Raw genomic sequence first — 18,450 nt, 5'->3', positions numbered from 1 at the left:
TTTGCTGACCCACCCTTCAACTCCCTCATCCAAGTCATTGATGAAAATCCCAAACAGCAGAGGACCCAGAACTGATCCCTGCGGAACGCCACTGGTAACTGAGATCCAGGCTGAATATTTGCCATCCACCACCACTCTCTGACTTCTATCAGTTAGCCAGTTCGTTATCCAACTGGCCAAATTTCCCACTATCCCATGCCTCCTTACTTTCTGCAGACGCCTACCATGGGGAACCTTATCAAATGCCTTACTAAAATCCATGTACACTACATCCACTGCTTTACCTTCATCCACATGCTTGGTCACCTCCTCAAAGAATTCAATAAGACTTGTGCGGCAAGACCTACCCCTCACATCCGTGCTGACTATCCCTAATCAAGCAGTGTCTTTCCAGATGCTCAGAAATCCTATGGTCTGTAATTCCCAGGGTTATCCCTAACCCCTTTTCTGAACAGGGGCACGACATTCGCCACTCTCCAATCCCCTGGTACCACCCCTGTTGACAGTGAGGACGAAAAGATAATTGCCAACGGCTCTGCAATTTCATCTCTTGCTTCCCATAGAATCCTTGGATATATCCCGTCAGGCCCGGGGGACTTGTCTATCCTCAAGTTTTTCAAAATGCCCAACACATCTTCCTTCCTAACAAGTATTTCCTCGAGCTTACCAATCTGTTTCACACTGTCCTCTCCAACAATATGGTCCCTCTCATTTGTAAATACAGAAGAAAAGTACTCGTTCAAGACCTCTCCTATCGCTTCAGACTCAATACACAATCTCCCGCTACTGTCCTTGATCGGACCTACCCTCGCTCTAGTCATTCTCATGTTTCTCACATTGACCAAGGTAATGAAATGGATAAAACACCAGCAGACGAATGGGCATAGGGAAAATTAACTGGAAATAATTACCGACCATAGAACAATTGAAAACATAAAAATGATCAATAGAAATCAATAGGAGAAAAATGTATCTGAAAACCAAGAACAAGTGACGAGTTTATTGAGTTAAAATAAGGGCAAAATGAAATCAAAGTAAAAGGCCAACAAAATAAAATAGGTATGGCAAAGAGAAACGTCAAAATCAAATTATCAAGGAATATAAAAGGTGTTGTGCAGACACATAAATAACAAGAGAAATCAGGAGTGAGGATAGGACCACTAAGCGCTAAACATAATTAACTCAAGTAGCAGCAGAAATATTAAATAATTACACGTCTCAATATTTTCCGGGGCTGGCAGAAGATATTGGAGGAAGAAATCAAAAAAGATAAGGTATTTAAGATAATATGGGGCACGATAATTGATGAACTAACCAAACTGGGGTTAAAACTCCGAGTCCATATCGAATGCATCTGCATATATTAAAATAAGTTAAACAAGGGACAGCAGAACCACTTTTAAATGTATTAAACTCTTGAAAAGGGTGCAACAGATCTAGAACAGTTAATGGAATTGCTATATTTAAAAAGAGAGATGGTTCAAGTTTAGGGAGCTAGATAATTAGCCTAACATTGTTGGTTGGAAAGGTAATAGAATTTTTACTCAAAAATGTAAAAGAAAAATATCAAGAAACTGAAAAATAACATGGATTTCAAAAGGAAATCCATTTCCTACTGAATTCTTTGTGAAGAACTAACAGTGGGTTGAAGAAATGCAGTAGTTCTAGGTATCCAAATAGCTTTCGTCAAGGTATTGCATATGACTCCAGTCAGAACAAGTAGAATGCTTACTCAAAGATGAAAAGTGGTGCTCCATAAGGATTGTTGCTGTAACCACTGCTCACCATTTGCAAAAGCAAAATTAGTCTCTGGAATTGGAAATTCAATAAAGATATTTGCAGGTGACACCAAACTTGAGGAATGAAGCCATACACGAGGTCAATTATGTCCATGTGGGAAGACATCAATAAACTTGTAAAATGGGTGTGTCATTGACAAATGAGCTTCAGTGTAGATAAGTGTGAGATGGTATATTTCGGTAGGAATAATAAGAAGGCCACATATAATTTGGGAAATAATTAGAGGATCAGAGGTTTGCAAATATTACAAGTCACGGTGCAGGTTAATAACACCGATTAGTAAATAGCAGAGATATGAAACTGTACAGCAGGGAAGTTAAACTTTTAGAGTATGGGTAACCTCACATTGGGAGTACTGTGCACAGTCTGATCTACATTATTTAAATGCTATTAAGGCACCAAAGAATACAATTTACAAAATAAATATAAATGAGGTTAGATGAAGGATGGGAGGAGATATCTATGGAACATAGACATTAGCATAGGCCAATTGATCTGTTAGTGCCATAGTGTATAACAATCAAATCCAGTTCTGTGATTTCCCCAATATTCATGCAGCTTCATTTCCAGTGATTCCAGTAAGGATGATCAAGGTGGGAAACCTGTCCAGTTTCAAAACCTAGAACCACAGCGTTTCTCCTCCGCTTAGTCTTAACCTAATCTTAAAACTTGAGCATTTGGGGCTACCCTTTCACTAGTCTAGTACTGAGAAGCATCATCTCTGTTTAGGCTGTGGGCGCAAGATATCTCCATGCCTGGTTAGTTTTGTCTATGGCATTGTTTAGTAATCCGGTTAAACAATTGGTTTCACATTTAAAGGTGGTTCTAGATTTTCCTTCAGTTGGAAGGTTGAAATGAGATGTTGTTTTATTTGTTAGTGGAGCTGTTTGGAGTTTGTGAGAATACCCCCTTTCCTGACATTTGGAAAAGATTCTTTTGATAAGATGTGGTAGCAAAATTTCAAATGTCCTCTCCTTTACCACCAATTTAGTCTTTAAGCGAAGCTTGTGAGAGATCAGTAGATTTCTTTCAGTATTGTTACTTTAATGTTCTCTGCTATTGCTATGACTCTTTTAGTCCTTTCTTCAAATCACCCTGCCTCTTGCTCTTTTCCCTTCATGCTCTCATCTTGCTGCTTTGATCTTTCTGCTATTAAATGTATGTACCTTTTTCCTCTGATAACTCAGCCTGCAATGGTTGCAATCCCAGACTCGGGGGAATGAACACATTTTAAACAACAAAAAGTTGTGCCACGTATCTCTATACTGGAAAGGTTTCACTGGGAGCTGGGGCACCGTAGCTGAGGGGCTCGAATTGCCTTTGAGTTCTGTGTATTAAAACCTGTTTAAACCACTTCTGTTCAACCTTGAAGCTTTACCAACATGCTGAAGAACAAACAGCCTCCAACGGTGAGCATTCGAGCAACGATGCAGCAGCAACAACTGGCTAGTGCCAGAAACCGCCGATTGGCGCAGCAGATGGAGAACAGGCCCTCTGTCCAAGCTGCCCTGAAGCTGAAGCAGGTGAGCAACAACTTCCTGGTGACATAGTTTCTCCTCCCTATCACCCCAGGATTTCCATGGCATGCACCATTCTCCAGCAATGCGTTCTCAAATGATCTGCTCCTCCGTTTCTGATCGTCGTGCTATCTAACCAGGCACCCGTCCATGTGTAAGAGTTACTGTGAGTAATTGCACTTTTTACTGCTTCTCTTCCTCCTTGGAGGGATGTGTTTGGTACTTTATACCGTCAGCTGTACCCAGGTGGCAGGGGTTCTTGAGAATTGCAGACAAGAGGTGGCATTTATGCTGAATCATGTGCTCTGCTGACTGCAGGGGCTGATAGCAACTTGACATCTGGAATTGCTCTGAAACTATAGAAACACCTGCCATTAAGGAAATGTTAGTTTACAAACCATTTCAAGGAGAATCCCATTGGCCGACCTGACGGGTCTACAAAATTATGAGGGCATAGACAAAGTGGATAGTCAGAGGCTTTTCCCCAGGGTAGAGGGGTCAATTACTAGGGGTAATAGGTTTAAGGTCTAACCTCTGTGATCATTCAGAGTAGGAATGACAGGATAGCTAGGATGAATACGTGGCTTGAGAGATGGTGCAAGAGGGAGGGTTTCAAATTCCTGGGACATTGGGACCGATTCTGGGGGAGGTGGGACCTGTACAAATCGGACGGTCTGCATCTGGGTGGGACCGGAACCAATGTTCTCGGGGGGATGTTTGCTAGTGCAGTTGGGGAGGGTTTAAACTAATGTGCCAGGGGGATGGGAACCGATGTAGGAAGTCAGTGGGGACAGAAACAAAAGGCAGGAAGGGAGAGTGTGTAAAGCATGACCAGAGAAAGCAGGGCAGAGAGCAAGGAAGGGCTACATTAAACTGCATTTATTTCAATGCAAGGGGCCTGACGGGCAAAGCGGATGAACTCAGGGCATGGACGGGCACATGGGACTGGGATATTATAGCTATGACTGAAACATGGCTAAGGGAGGGGCAGGACTGGCAGCTCAATGTTCCGGGCTACAGATGCTATAGAAAGGATAGAACAGGAGGTAAGAGAGGAGGGGGAGTGGCGTTTTTGATTAGGGAGAACATCACGGCAGTACTTAGAGGGGATATATCCGAGGGTTCGCCCACTGAGTCTATATGGGTGGAACTGAAAAATAAGAAGGGAGAGATCACCTTGGTAGGACTGTACTACAGGCCCCCAAATAGTCAGCGCGAAATTGAGGAGCAAATATGTAAGGAGATTACAGATAGCTGCAAGAATAATAGGGTGGTAGTAGTAGGGGACTTTAACTTTCCCAACATTGACTGGGACAGCCATAGCATTAGGGGCTTGGATGGAGGGAAATTTGTTGAGTGTATTCAGGAGGAATTTCTCATTCAGTATGTGGATGGACCGACTAGAGAGGGGGCAAAACTTGACCTCGTCTTGGGAAATAAGGAAGGGCAAGTGATAGAAGTGCTAGTGAGGGATCACTTTGGGACAAGTGACCATAATTCCATTAGTTTTAAGATAGCTATGGAGAATGATAGGTCTGGCCCAAGAGTTAAAATTCTTAATTGGGGCAAGGCCAATTTTGATGGTATCAGACAGGAACTTGCAGAGGTAGATTGGGGGAGACTATTGGCAGACAAAGGGACGGCTGGTAAATGGGAGGCTTTTAAAAATGTGTTAACCAGGGTGCAGGGTAAGCACATTCCCTTTAGAGTGAAGGGCAAGGCTGGTAGAAGTAGGGAACCCTGGATGACTCGAGATATTGAGACTCTGGTCAAAAAGAAGAAGGAGGCATATGACGTACATAAGCAACTGGGATCAAGTAGATCCCTTGAAGAGTATAGAGATTGTCGAAATAGAGTTAAGAGGGAAATCAGGAGGGCAAAAAGGGGACATGAAATTGCTTTGGCAAATAATGCAAGGGAGAATCCAAAGAGATTCTACAGATACATAAAGGGGAAAAGAGTAACTAGGGACAGAGTAGGGCCTCTTAAGGATCAACAAGGGCATCTATGTGCAGAGCCACAAGAGTTGGGTGAGATCCTGAATGAATATTTCTCATCGGTATTCACGGTGGAGAAAGGCATGGATGTTAGGAAACTAAGGGAAATAAATAGTGATGTCTTGAGAAGTGTGCATATTACAGAGGAGGAGGTGCTGGAAGTCTTAAAGTGCATCAAGGTAGATAAATCCCCGGGACCTGATGAAATGTATCCCAGGATGTTGTGGGAGGCTAGGGAGGAAATTGCGGGTCCCCTAACCGAGATATTTGAATCATCTGCAGCCACAGGTGAGGTGCCTGAAGATTGGAGAGTGGCGAATGTTGTGCCCTTGTTTAAGAAGGGCAGCAGGGAAAAGCCTGGGAACTACAGACCGGTGAGCCTAACGTCTGTAGTAGGTAAGTTGCTAGAAGGTATTCTGAGAGACAGGATCTACAAGCATTTAGAGAGGCAAGGACTGATTCGGGGCAGTCAGCATGGCTTTGTGCGTGGAAAATCATGTCTCACAAATTTGATTGAGTTTTTTGAGGGAGTGACCAAGAAGGTAGATGAGGGTAGTGCAGTAGACGTTGTCTACATGGACTTTAGCAAAGCCTTTGACAAGGTACCGCATGGTAGGTTGTTGCAGAAGGTTAAAGCTCACGGGATCCAGGGTGAGGTTGCCAATTGGATTCAAAATTGGCTGGACGACAGAAGGCAGAGGGTGGTGGTAGAGGGTTGTTTTTCAAACTGGAGGCCTGTGACCAGTGGTGTGCCTCAGGGATCGGTGCTGGGTCCACTGTTATTTGTGATTTATATTAATGATTTGGATGAGAATTTAGGAGGCATGGTTAGTAAGTTTGCAGATGACACCAAGATTGGTGGCATAGTGGATAGTGAAGAAGGTTATCTAGGATTGCAACGGGATCTTGATCAATTAGGCCAGTGGGCCGATGAATGGCAGATGGAGTTTAATTTAGATAAATGTGAGGTGATGCATTTTGGCAGATCGAATCAGGCCAGGAGCTACTCAGTTAATGGTATGGCGTTGGGGAGAGTTATAGAACAAAGAGATCTAGGAGTACAGGTTCATAGCTCCTTGAAGGTGGAGTCGCAGGTGGACAGGGTGGTGAAGAAGGCATTCGGCATGCTTGGTTTCATTGGTCAGAACATTGAATATAGGAGTTGGGACGTCTTGTTGAAGTTGTACAAGACATTGGTACGGCCACACTTGGAATACTGTGTGCAGTTCTGGTCACCCTATTATAGAAAGGATATTATTAAACTAGAAAGAGTGCAGAAAAGATTTACTAGGATGTTGCCGGGACTTGATGGTTTGAGTTATAAGGAAAGGCTGGATAGACTGGGACTTTTTTCCCTGGAGCGTAGGAGGCTTAGGGGTGATCTTATAGAGGTCTATAAAATAATGAGGGGCATAGATAAGGTAGATAGTCAACATCTTTTCCCAAAGGTAGGGGAGTCTAAAACTAGAGGGCATAGGTTTAAGGTGAGAGGGGAGAGATTCAGAAGGGCCCAGAGGGGCAATTTCTTCACTCAGAGGGTAGTGAGTGTCTGGAATGGGCTGCCAGAGGTAGTAGTAGAAGCGGGTACAATTGTGTCTTTTAAAAAGCATTTAGATGGTTACATGGGTAAGATGGGTATAGAGGGTTATGGGCCAAGTGCGGGCAATTGGGACTAGCTTAATGGTAAAAAACTGGGCGGCATGGACTGGTTGGGCCGAAGGGCCTGTTTCCATGCTGTAAACTTCTATGATTCTATGTACGAGGCAAATTTTTTACACAGGGTAGTGGGTGCCTGGAACTCGCTGCCGGAGGAGGTGGTGGAAGCAGGGACGATAGTGACATTTAAGGGGCATCTTGACAAATGCATGAATAGGATGGGAATAGAGGGATACGGACCCAGGAAGTGTAGAAGATTGTAGTTTAGACGGGCAGCATGGTCGGCACGGGCTTGGAGGGCCGAAGGGCCTGTTCCTGTGCTGTACATTTCTTTGTTCTTTTTTCTTTGACATTCATGCTCAGATCAGACTGTTTCTTAATTGAAATGCATTTTTAGGTTACTGACTCCATGGGACACCTAAAACACAAGCGTGGCGCTGTTGGTTAATTTTAAGTTTTTTTCCCCTCAGAGAACGCAGAGCAAAATTCCTTTTACTACTTCCAGATTGTATTGAAGGAAAAAATTGCTGAAATGAAAACTTGGGAGATAAATGCGAACCTTCGGAATTCAATGAGTGAAAGATCTTTTCCCTCGTTGGGAGTGTAATTCATCTCAACTTTGTATGGACGTCAGAGTGAAAAAGATCAATAGCAGGTGTTCGATAGGTTGGTTAACTCAAGTTAACTTATCCAGTCACAGCGTGCATCCTAGGCTGCTCAGTGATGATAGCAGAATCTCTGACCACAATCTTAATAGATTTTAATATTTGAGAGCTGTCGAGAGAGCTAGAGGATTGCAAATATTCACAACCCTGTTCAAAAAGGAAGGGATAAAACTCGACAACTGTCTAATTCAATGAAATTCTTTGAAGTAATGGGATTAGTGTGGGTTCATGTTCTCCTAATCCTTGAAGCAGGTGGGGTAAGTTGGTGCCATTGAATATATAGGTTACTTGACTGGCGAATAAGGGTATTGAAAAGTAATGGAAACTCTTTACAAATCACTGGTTAGGCCTCAGCTGGAGTATTTTGTGCAGTTCAAGCGCCACGGTTGTCAAGGCCTTGGAGAGGGTACGGACAAAGTTTACCAGAATGGTGAGGGATTTCTGTCATGTCGAGAATTTGTAAAGCTGTTTTACAAAATTATTCATTTGTTCATGGGATGTGACTTGGACAGCATTTATTGTTCATCCCTAATTGCCCTCTATAGGTGGTGAACTGCCGCCTTGAACTGCTGCAGTAGTCCATGTGGTGTATGTACTCCCACAGTGCTGTTAGGCAGGCGGTTTTGACCCAGTGACTGAAGGATTGGCAATATAGTTCCAAGTCAGGGTGCTGAGTGGTGTGGTTAGCAATTTGCAGATAGTTTTGTCCCCATCAATTTGTCACCCTTGCCCTTCTAGTTGTAGAGCTTGTGGATTTTGAAAGTTCTGTTGAAGGAGCCTTGATGAGTTCCTGTAGTGCGCCTTGTACATGGCACGTGCTGCTGCCATTGTGTGTCATTGGAGGGAGTAAAGAGGTGCCAGCCAAGTGGGCTGCTTTGTCCTGGATGGTGTTGGGCTTCTTGCGTTATTGGGAGTTGCATTCATCAGGCAAGTGGAGAGTGTTCCATCATATTACTGATTTGTGCCTTGTAGATGGTGGGCAGGCTTTGGGGAATCGGACAGTGAGTTACGTGCCACAGAATGCCCAGCCTTTGATCTGCTGTTGTAGTCACTGCATTTATCTGGATTATCCAGTTCAGCTAACTTTGCCCATCTATTCCAGTAGATTAAATTCCACCACCATAATTGACGCAGCTTTTTGACGCGTTCCCACTAATTCTTCTTTGTTACCTGTCCTACTGTGTGATTACTTTTAAAGGGCCTGTACACTACACCCACCGTGACTACTCCTTTAGCAATCACTCACTAACGAGTATGAATGTCCATCTAAGAAACTCCCATGTCACTGGTGATGGTTCTGTGGGTCCGTGCATGGCTGATGAGCCCGGTCCCAGAGCTGCATCATCTCCGACCACACTCTTGGAAGGTGTTTCCGGGAGGTGGGATTGGTCCTTGGGCTCGATCGCTGCTAATTCCTTTCTCGGGTACCTTCCTGGAATTCCTCTTACCCTCGGGTATTGTCGAAGAATTGTGCCCCTTCAATTAGGAGGTTCCTGCAAGTAGGTTGAAAGATTGAGTAAGGGTCTCCCAGGCATTGACACCTATGTTGCGTTTCTTGAGGTAAGCCTTCAGGGTGTGTCTATCCTCCTGTTGGGGAGCTTACCTTGAGCTGGGTGAAGATTTGCTTTGGTAGCTGGGGCTCTGATATCCTAAGCACGTGGCCGGCCCAGCGGATTTGGTTTCAGATGATCGTGGCCTCAACACTGGTGCTTTTGTCTCCCTCAAGGGCGCTGATGTTAATACACCTGTCCTCCCAGCTGATGTTGAAAAGCCGTCTCAGACAGCATTGCTGGTATTTCTTCAGGGCCTTGAGGTGACGTCTGTACGTAGTCCAGGTTCCATACTGAAGTTCCATTTGGATTTCAACTGGTTGACGTTGAAGAGTTTTCTGTCCAGCCGAGAGACTATGTCCATTCCACTGGGAAGCTTGTTCTTGACAAGGGTGGTGACGATGGAGAAAAGGGTGGGAGCGATGATAACACCCCTGCATGAGCACTGCCTTGACCTCAAAGGGTTTCTGTCTTATTTCCACCTGTGAGGACTGTTGCTGACATCTTGACATGGCGGAGTCAGAGGATGTTGTTGAGCATCTTTGGGCAGCCAGCCTTTGACAGAGTCTTGCGTAACACTTCCCGATTGACTGAATCAAAAGCCTTGGCCAGATTGATGAAGTCCATGTTGCTTCCGACGCTTCTTATGTAGTTGTCGAGAGGTGAAAATCATGTCCATTGTTCCACGGTTTGGTTGAAAGTCACACTGACTTTCCAGAAGGATGTGGGGGGGGGGGGGGGGGGAGTAACAGCTCTTATCCAGTTTGCAGTTACTCCATTAGTGAGGTACTGCTGCCTCACTGCATCGAAGTCTCAGGTTCAATCCCGGCCCTGGGTCACTGTCTGTGTGGAGTTTGCACATTTGCTCCGTGGCTGCGTGGGTTTCACCCCCACAAACACACATATGTGCAGGGTAGGTGGATTGGCCAGGCTAAATTGCCCCTTAATTAGAAAAAGACAATTGGATACTCTAAATTTATTTTGTAAAAACGGACTTTCCAGAAGGATTTCTCCATAGACTGGGAGAAAGCGGCTCCTGAGGATTCAAGCGATGATCTTCCCAGCGACGGAGCGCAGGGAGATTCCTCAGTAGTTCCCACCGTCCACTTTGTCTCCTTTCTTGCAGGTGGTGGCGATGACGGCATATCCGAGGTTGTCGGATTTCTTCTCCGTCCCATATTTTCAGGAACAACTGATGAAAATGACGTGTGATCTCTCCTCCTCCAAGTTTGAAAATCTCCGCTGGAATCTACTCCTGTGGCTTTTTTGTTCTGATGACGGTTTCGATTTCATCTGTGTTCGGCGGGAGTCAAAATCACTTTCATTGTGGAGTTGGGAGATTTCCTTGAACATGTCTTCATCTATGATTGTCACGGTTTAGGAGTTCTTTGAAGTGTTCTCTCCATCTGAGGCTGATGTTTACTCTCTCTCTCAAAAGGATTTTGTTCTTACTCCGCACCGGGCTGAGGCCTAGAGTGTTATGCCCATATGTTGTCTTGGTGGCACAGAAGAAGCTCCGGGTGTCGTACTTGTCGACAAGGTGTTGCAGCTCTTTAGCTGTCTCGGTTCACCATTGGTTATTAATTTCCTTAGTTTTTTGTTCTTCCGCAGTTGCTGTTTGATGAGCTCTCCTCTTTGCCTTGTTGGTGATGTGTCCAGGAAGCTTTTCTAACACAGTATGTAGATTGTCCGACCAGAGATGGGGCAATATTGGATTTAGTACTGGGTAATGAACCAGGGCAAGTGATGGATTTGTTAGTGGGGGAGCATTTTGGAGATAGTGACCACAATTCTGTGACTTTCACTTTAGTAATGGAGAGGGATAGGTACGTGCAACAGGGCAAGATTTACAATTGGGGGAAGGGTAAATACGATGTTGTCAGACAAGAATTGAAGTGCATAAGTTGGGAACATAGGCTGTCAGGGAAGGACACAAGTGAAATGTGGAACTTGTTCAAGGAACAGGTGCTACGTGTCCTTGATTATGTATGTCCCTGTCAGGCAGGGAAGAGATGGTCGAGTGAGGGAACCATGGTTGACGAGAGGTTGAATGTCTTGTTAAGAGGAAAAAGGAGACTTATGTAAGGCTGAGGAAACAAGGTTCAGACAGGGCGTTGGAGGGATACAAGATAGCCAGGAGGGAACTGAAGAAAGGGATTAGGAGAACTAAGCGAGGGCATGAACAATCTTTGGCGGGTAGGATCAAGGAAAACCCCAAGGCCTTTTACACACATGTGAGAAATATGAGAATGACTAGAGCGAGGGTAGGTCCGATCAAGGACAGTAGCGGGAGATTGTGTATTGAGTCTGAAGAGATAGGAGAGGTCTTGAACGAGTACTTTTCTTCTGTATTTACAAATGAGAGGGGCGATATTGTTGGAGAGGACAGTGTGAAACAGATTGGTAAGCTCGAGGAAATACTTGTTAGGAAGGAAGATGTGTTGGGCATTTTGAAAAACTTGAGGATAGACAAGTCCCCCGGGCCTGACGGGATATATCCAAGGATTCTATGGGAAGCAAGAGATGAAATTGCAGAGCCGTTGGCAATGATCTTTTCGTCCTCACTGTCAACAGGGGTGGTACCAGGGGATTGGAGAGGCGAATGTCGTGCCCCTGTTCAAAAAAGGGACTAGGGATAACCCTGGGAATTACAGGCCAGTTAGTCTTACTTCGGTGGTAGGCAAAGTAATGGAAAGGGTACTGAAGGATAGGATTTCTGAGCATCTGGAAAGACGCTGCTTGATTAGGGATAGTCAGCACGGATTTGTGAGGGGTAGGTCTTGCCTTACAAGTCTTATTGAATTCTTTGAGGAGGTGACCAAGCATGTGGATGAAGGTAAAGCAGTGGATGTAGTGTACATGGATTTTAGTAAGGCATTTGATAAGGTTCCCCATGGTAGGCTTATGCAGAAAGTAAGGAGGCATGGGATAGTGGGAAATTTGGCCAGTTGGATAACGAACTGGCTAACCGATAGAAGTCAGAGAGTGGTGGTGGATGGTAAATATTCAGCCTGGATCCCAGTTACCAGTGGCGTACCGCAGGGATCAGTTCTGGGTCCTCTGCTGTTTGTGATTTTCATTAATGACTTGGATGAGGGAGTTGAAGGGTGGGTCAGTAAATTTGCAGACGATATGAAGATTGGTGGAGTTGTGGATAGTGAGGAGGGCTGTTGTCGGCTGCAAAGAGACATAGATAGGATGCAGAGCTGGGCTGAGAAGTGGCAGATGGAGTTTAACCCTGAAAAGTGTGAGGTTGTCCATTTTGGAAGGACAAATATGAATGCGGAATACAGGGTTAACGGTAGAGTTCTTGGCATTGTGGAGGAGCAGAGAGACCTTGGGGTCTATGTTCATACATCTTTGAAAGTTGCCACTCAAGTGGATAGAGCTGTGAAGAAGGCCTATGGTGTGCTCGCGTTCATTAACAGAGGGATTGAATTTAAGAGCCGTGAGGTGATGATGCAGCTGTACAAAACCTTGGTAAGGCCACATTTGGAGTACTGTGTACAGTTCTGGTCGCCTAATTTTAGGAAGGATGTGGAAGCTTTGGAAAAGGTGCAAAGAATATTAATCTCTTTGCGTTGCCGGTTTTGAATGTTATGTGCATTCCGATACCGAGCTTTTGTTCTGTCCTTTTATTATTTCTGTAACTTCTCCAGCCTTATCTGCGGATTTGCGCTTCGATTGAGAATCCGAGTTTTAACAACACGGAAACAAGCCCAGCGTGTCCGGATCACCCATCAAACACCTATTTACTCTGATCCCACCTTTCAGCACCTGGCCTTGCATGCTATGACATTTCAAATGCTCATCTAAATACCTGTCCCTTTTATTCTTTATATAAGGAATTTTAATTCTCTGCTTTCAACTTCCAGGTCTTTCACTGGAGCATTTTCTGGCAGTTTTTCCCCTTACTGGAAATGAGGTGGGCCAAGTAGATCCAGTGTCATGGGGGGGACATTTGGGAAACAGTGACCATTGTATTTTAAGAACCAGAAAATAGGCAATCCATAGTAAAAATAATTAACTAGGGGAGAGCTGACTTCATTGGGCAAGAACGGAGCTGTGCCGGTGGGACTGGAACGAAAGGTTGGCGGGAAAAACTGCAGCTGAACAGTGGGCAACCCTCAAAACAGAAATGGTCTGGACACAATCAAAATATATTCCCTGAAGAGGAACTGGCAGGGCAGACAAACCCAGAGCTCGCTGGGTAGAAATTAGGATGAGGAAGAAAGTGTGTCGATGACCGATGTCAGGTAGAAAATACAGTCAAGAACCAAGAGGAATACACAAGGTATTGAGGGGACACCCGCCTCCGCGACCTCATCTGGCCCCGCCTTCACGACCTCGTCCGGCCCCGCCTCCGCGACCCCGTCCGGCCCCGCCTCCGCGACCCCGTCCGGCTCCGCGCCCCGTCCGGCCCCGCCTCCGCGGCCCCATCCGGCCCCGCCTCCGCGGTCCCATCCGGCCCTGGCGGCTGCACAGGAAGGAGTAAAAAGAGGGGAAGAGCAGTCGTGATAGGAGATTTGTTAGTTACAATGACAAAAGGGGGTTTCTGTGGCCAGAGACAGAAATACAGGATGCTATGTTGCCTCTCTGGTTGAAGGATGTCACTCAGCAGCTTCAGGTCATTCCTCTGGGGGAGGGTGAACAGCCAGGTTGTGATCCACGTCAGTACCAAAGATTGGAAGGGGATGAGGTCCTGAAGCAGCTTTTAGGGAGCAAGGAAGGAGATTACAAATGAGGATCTTGGATATTTCCACTCTCGCGCTGGTTTTAAAAAAATTCATTGACAGGATATGGGTGTCGCTGGTTAGGTCAACATTTCTTTCCCTTCCCTAGTTGCCATTCAGAAGGTGGTGGTGAGTTGCCTCTTGAACCGCTGCAGTCCCTGAGGTGTAGGTACACCCACTGTGCTGTTAGGGAGGGAGTTCCAGGATTTTGACCCAGCGACAGTGAAGGAACGGCCAATATATTTCCAAGTCAGGCTGGTGAGTGACTTGGAGGGGAACCTCCAGTTGGTGGGGTTCCCAGGTATCTGCAGCTCTTGTCCTTCTAAATGGTAGTGGTCGTGAGTTTGGAAGGTGTTGTCTAAGGAACCTTGGTGAGTTCCTGCAGTGCATCCTGTAGATGGTGCACACGGCTGACACTGTTCAGTGGTGGAGGGATTGACTGTTTGTGGAAGGGGGAGCAATCAAGCGGCTGCTTTGTCCTGGAAGGTGTTGAGTTAGAGCTGCACTCATGCAGGCAGATGCAGAGTATCCCGTTGAAGACCTCGAAGTCCCCCACCCAGAATGTGCCCTTGCCACCCTCAGTGCTTCCTCCAAGTGGTGTTTAACATGGAGGAGTACTGATTCTTCAGCTGATGGTGGCTGGTACGTGATAATCAGCAGGAATTTCCTTGCCCATGTTTAACCTTAGACTTCAGGGGTCCAGAGTTGATGTTGAGGACTCCTAGGTCAACTACCGCCCCACTATATACCACTGTACCGCTACCTCTGCTGGGTCTGTCTTGCCAGTGAGACAGGACAAACCCAGGAATGGTGATAGTGGTGCCTGCAAGATATGATTCCAGGAGTATGACTATGTCAGGCTTTCGCTTGACTAGTCTGTGAGACCACTCTCTCAACTTTGGCACAAGCTCCGAAATGTTCGTCAGAAGGACTTTGCAGGATCGACAGGACTGGGCTTGCCGTTGTCGTTTCCGGTACCTGGGTTCATGCCGGGTAGTCCGTCCGGCTTCATTCCTTTTTAGTGTTTTTGTAGCGGTTTATTACAACTGAGTGGCTGGCTAGGCCATTTCAGGGGCCAGTTAAGACTCAACCACGTTGCTGTGGGTCTGGAGTGCTGTGGGTCTGGAGTCACATGTAGGCCAGACTGGGTAAGGATGGCAAATTTCCTCCCCTAAAGGACATCAGTGAACCTGACCTTTTATGAGTTTAGACTCCACCACCTGCCATGGTGGGATTTGAACCTGGGTCTCTAGATTAGTCCAGCGACAGTAGCACTATGCCACCATCTCGCCTGAACTGAGCATAGCAATAGGAGACTTGAGCACATGGCTGGAGAACTTGTGTAGGAGGAGGGAGGGCATCATTTCCGAGGCATTGAGACTGGTTCTGGGGCAGATGATGGGCGAGCTGCATTTTAGCACGACTGGGATTAACGTCCTTGCAGGGACATGAGGTCGTGCTGTCGGGAGGGTTGAAGGAACCGGAGAGGGAGCTCTGATTCGAGGGAAGCAAAACTGTGTTTTTAAAAAATAAATCAAAGTAGAAAGCAAAAATTGAAGACTGACAATGCACCAAATTAGAGGGGCAAGTTGACTATGGTGGATTGGGAAAATACACTAATTTCAGTGATTAATGAAAGAAGTGAATGATTGCATTCCATTAAAGTAAATGGCTTGTAAGGATGCCACAATGAATGGTAAACCTGAGGATTAGGAGTAGTTTAGAACCCAGCAAAGGAGGACCAAGAAACTGATTATGAAACGGGAGATGGGATACGAGCGCAGACTAGCGAGGAACATGAGGGCGGGCTGGGGCTGTAAAACTTTCAGGTACATGAAAAGGAAAAAATTAGCTAGGATAAACATAGGCCCAGTACACATGGGCGCTGGAGAATTTATAACGGAGAACAGGGAAATGGTGCAGAATCTAAGCAGTTAGTTTAAGTCTGTCTTCATAGAGGAAGGTACAGAAAATCTAAGGTACGAGGCAACTAAGGGATTTGTGAAATTGAGGAAACAAAATAAATGAATAAAGAGGTAGTACTTGAAACGTTTTTTTCCCTTCCCCAATTAAGGGGCGATTTAGCGTGGTCCATCCACCTACCCTGCACATCCTTGGGTTGTGGGGGTGAGACCCACGCAGACACGGAGAGAATGTGCAGTACGTGAAAAGTTAACTGGATTGAAGGTTGATGAATCTCCTGGACAAGATGTGCTTCATCCCAGAGTGCTGAAGGAAATGTTTAGCCAAACGGTGGATATCTTCCAAAACGATGTTGGTTGTTGAAAGGTTACTGCAAACATGGCCCCAGTATTTAAGAAGGGGGGGGGGAGGAAAGTGAAGAACTTACAGACCTGTTAGTGTGACGCTCATAGAAGGGAAAATGTTAGAATGCATCGTTAATGCTAACTGGACATTTCAAAATAAATGATAAAATTCGGCAGGGTCAACATGGATTTATGAAAGGGTAATCAGGTTTGACAAACCTTTTGGAATGTTTTTGAGGACGTTAATTAATAATAATAATCGCTTATTGTCACAAGTAGGCTTCAATGAAGTTACTGTGAAAAGCCCCTAGTCGCCACATTCCGGCGCCTGTTTGGGGAGGCCGGTACGGGAATTGAATCCGCGTTGCTGGCATTGTTCTGCATTACAAGCCAGCTGTTAAGCCCACTGTGCTAAACCAGCCCCATGTAGCATAAATGAAGGTCAACCAGTGGATGATGTATATTTGGATTTTCAGAAGGCGGCTCAGTAAATCAAATTAATGCACAGATTGGGGGAGACATGCTAGTATGGATTGAGAGTTGGCTATCAGACAGAAAGCAGAGACTCGGGCTAAACAGACCGTACTCAGAATGACAAGCTATTATTAGTGGCGAACAGCAAGAGTCCATGCTCTGTGCACAGCTGCTCGAATCTATATAAATGATTTGGGTGTGGGGACCAATTGTAATATTTCCAAATTTGCTGATGACACCAAGCTGGATGGGAATATAAGTTGTGAGGAGGATACAATCAGGCTTCTGGAGGTCTTGGGTAAGCAAAGTGAATGGGCTAGAACATGGCAGATGGAATACAATATGAATAAGTCTAAAGTTATTCACTTGGTTGTTGGGGGCGGGAGGGGGGGGTGGGGGGGGCAGAGTAGTTCTTGAATGGTGAGTGGCTTGGAAACGCAGGCATATAAATGGACCTGGATGTCCTTGTTCATAAATCACACTCAACTACCATGCAAGTGCAATTAGTAAGGCAAATGGTATGTTGGTCTTCATTGCGAGGGGATTTGAGTACAAGATTAAGGATGTCATGCTGTAGTTATATAAAGCCTTAATCATCTGGATTATTGTGCACAGTTTTTGTTTCCTTATCAAAGGAAGGTTATACTTGCTTTCGCATGAGTGCAGCGGAGGTTCAAGCAGATTAACCCTTGGGATGGAGGGATTGTTTTATGAGGAATGATTAAGGAAACTGGACTTGTGTTCCCTAAAGTTTCGAAGGATGTGGGGTGACCTCACTAAAACTTCAAAATTCTTGCAGGATGTGACCGGGTGGATATAGGTAAGATGTTTTCCCCCTGGCTGGGGTCTATAATCAGGGGACATAAATCTCAGGATAAGAGGTAGGCCATTTAAGACTGAGATGAGGAGAAATTTCTTCACTCAGAGGGTGGTGAATCTTTGAAATTTTCCGCCCCAGAGGGCTGTGGAAGGTCAATGATAGAAATCATTAAATTTCTGGAGAACTATTACATCAAAGGATATGGAGAGGACTATGAGGTAGATGGTCACCCATGATCAAATCAGATTGAATGGCGGAGCAGGCTTGATGGGCTGAATGGCCTACTCCTGTTCCTACTTGATTAACATGTCCACAAATTGCACCGTTTCAACTGAGCAAATGTTTGGTGGCTGCCCATTCCCTGGTTCACTCCCCCTGGTGATGTCTTGATCAATCAGGGTTGACTTGGTTAGGTAGCATTTAAACAAAAGCTTGCCAGTTAACTGTTCCCTGATGCATTCTCCATGGCAACACCACTTGCCACCCAGTGTCCCAGCTTTTCCTTGTTATAAGCTGTGTTGGTGTATCTTGAACTATGTCCATATTCAAAAAGTTAATTTTGTAACTTTATTGCCCAGAAGAGTCTGAAACAACGTCTAGGTAAGAGCAACATCCAAGCACGATTGGGACGCCCTGTGGGAGCTTTGGCACGAGGACCACTTGTAGGTCGGGGATCGCCAAGAGGAGGTGTGCGCCTTGGTCGTGGCGGAAGAGGCGGCCTGAGAGGAGGGCTCTCTCTCCGAGGTATGTGGTATTGTACTGATAATTCAGAGGTGTCCAAAGTGCATGAGTTACAGCTGAGTGGCTGCTGATGTGATCCATGATGGATGGGATCACTGACCCATTGTCTTTGAAATCAGTAGCTGTGGACTTAATCCAGATTGATCAAGACGGGGGTTGCTTTGATTTCACTACAGCATACCTCTGACCACAACACACAAATAGGGCAGAAGATGAATTGGGACACCACC

General features: G+C 45.5%; 1 protein-coding gene across 3 annotated transcripts in view; it reads left to right on the top strand.

The window, feature by feature from the left end:
• Positions 1-18,450, top strand: part of chtopa (chromatin target of PRMT1a) — a 40,918-nt gene that overhangs the window by 16,826 nt on the left and 5,642 nt on the right. For 2 of the 3 annotated variants that reach the window (XM_072490691.1, XM_072490693.1), the window contains 2 exons: positions 3,173-3,323; positions 18,058-18,223. In XM_072490691.1, the coding sequence (XP_072346792.1) occupies positions 3,173-3,323; positions 18,058-18,223 (317 nt within the window). The remainder of the gene's footprint in view (positions 1-3,172; positions 3,324-18,057; positions 18,224-18,450) is intronic. The other variant, XM_072490692.1, reaches the window with a different exon arrangement.

Source organism: Scyliorhinus torazame, chromosome 26, assembly GCF_047496885.1.
Source record: "Scyliorhinus torazame isolate Kashiwa2021f chromosome 26, sScyTor2.1, whole genome shotgun sequence".
NCBI lineage: Eukaryota > Metazoa > Chordata > Chondrichthyes > Carcharhiniformes > Scyliorhinidae > Scyliorhinus > Scyliorhinus torazame.
Note: the sequence above shows the minus strand (reverse complement) of the source record. Positions and strands in the feature narration are given on the sequence as shown.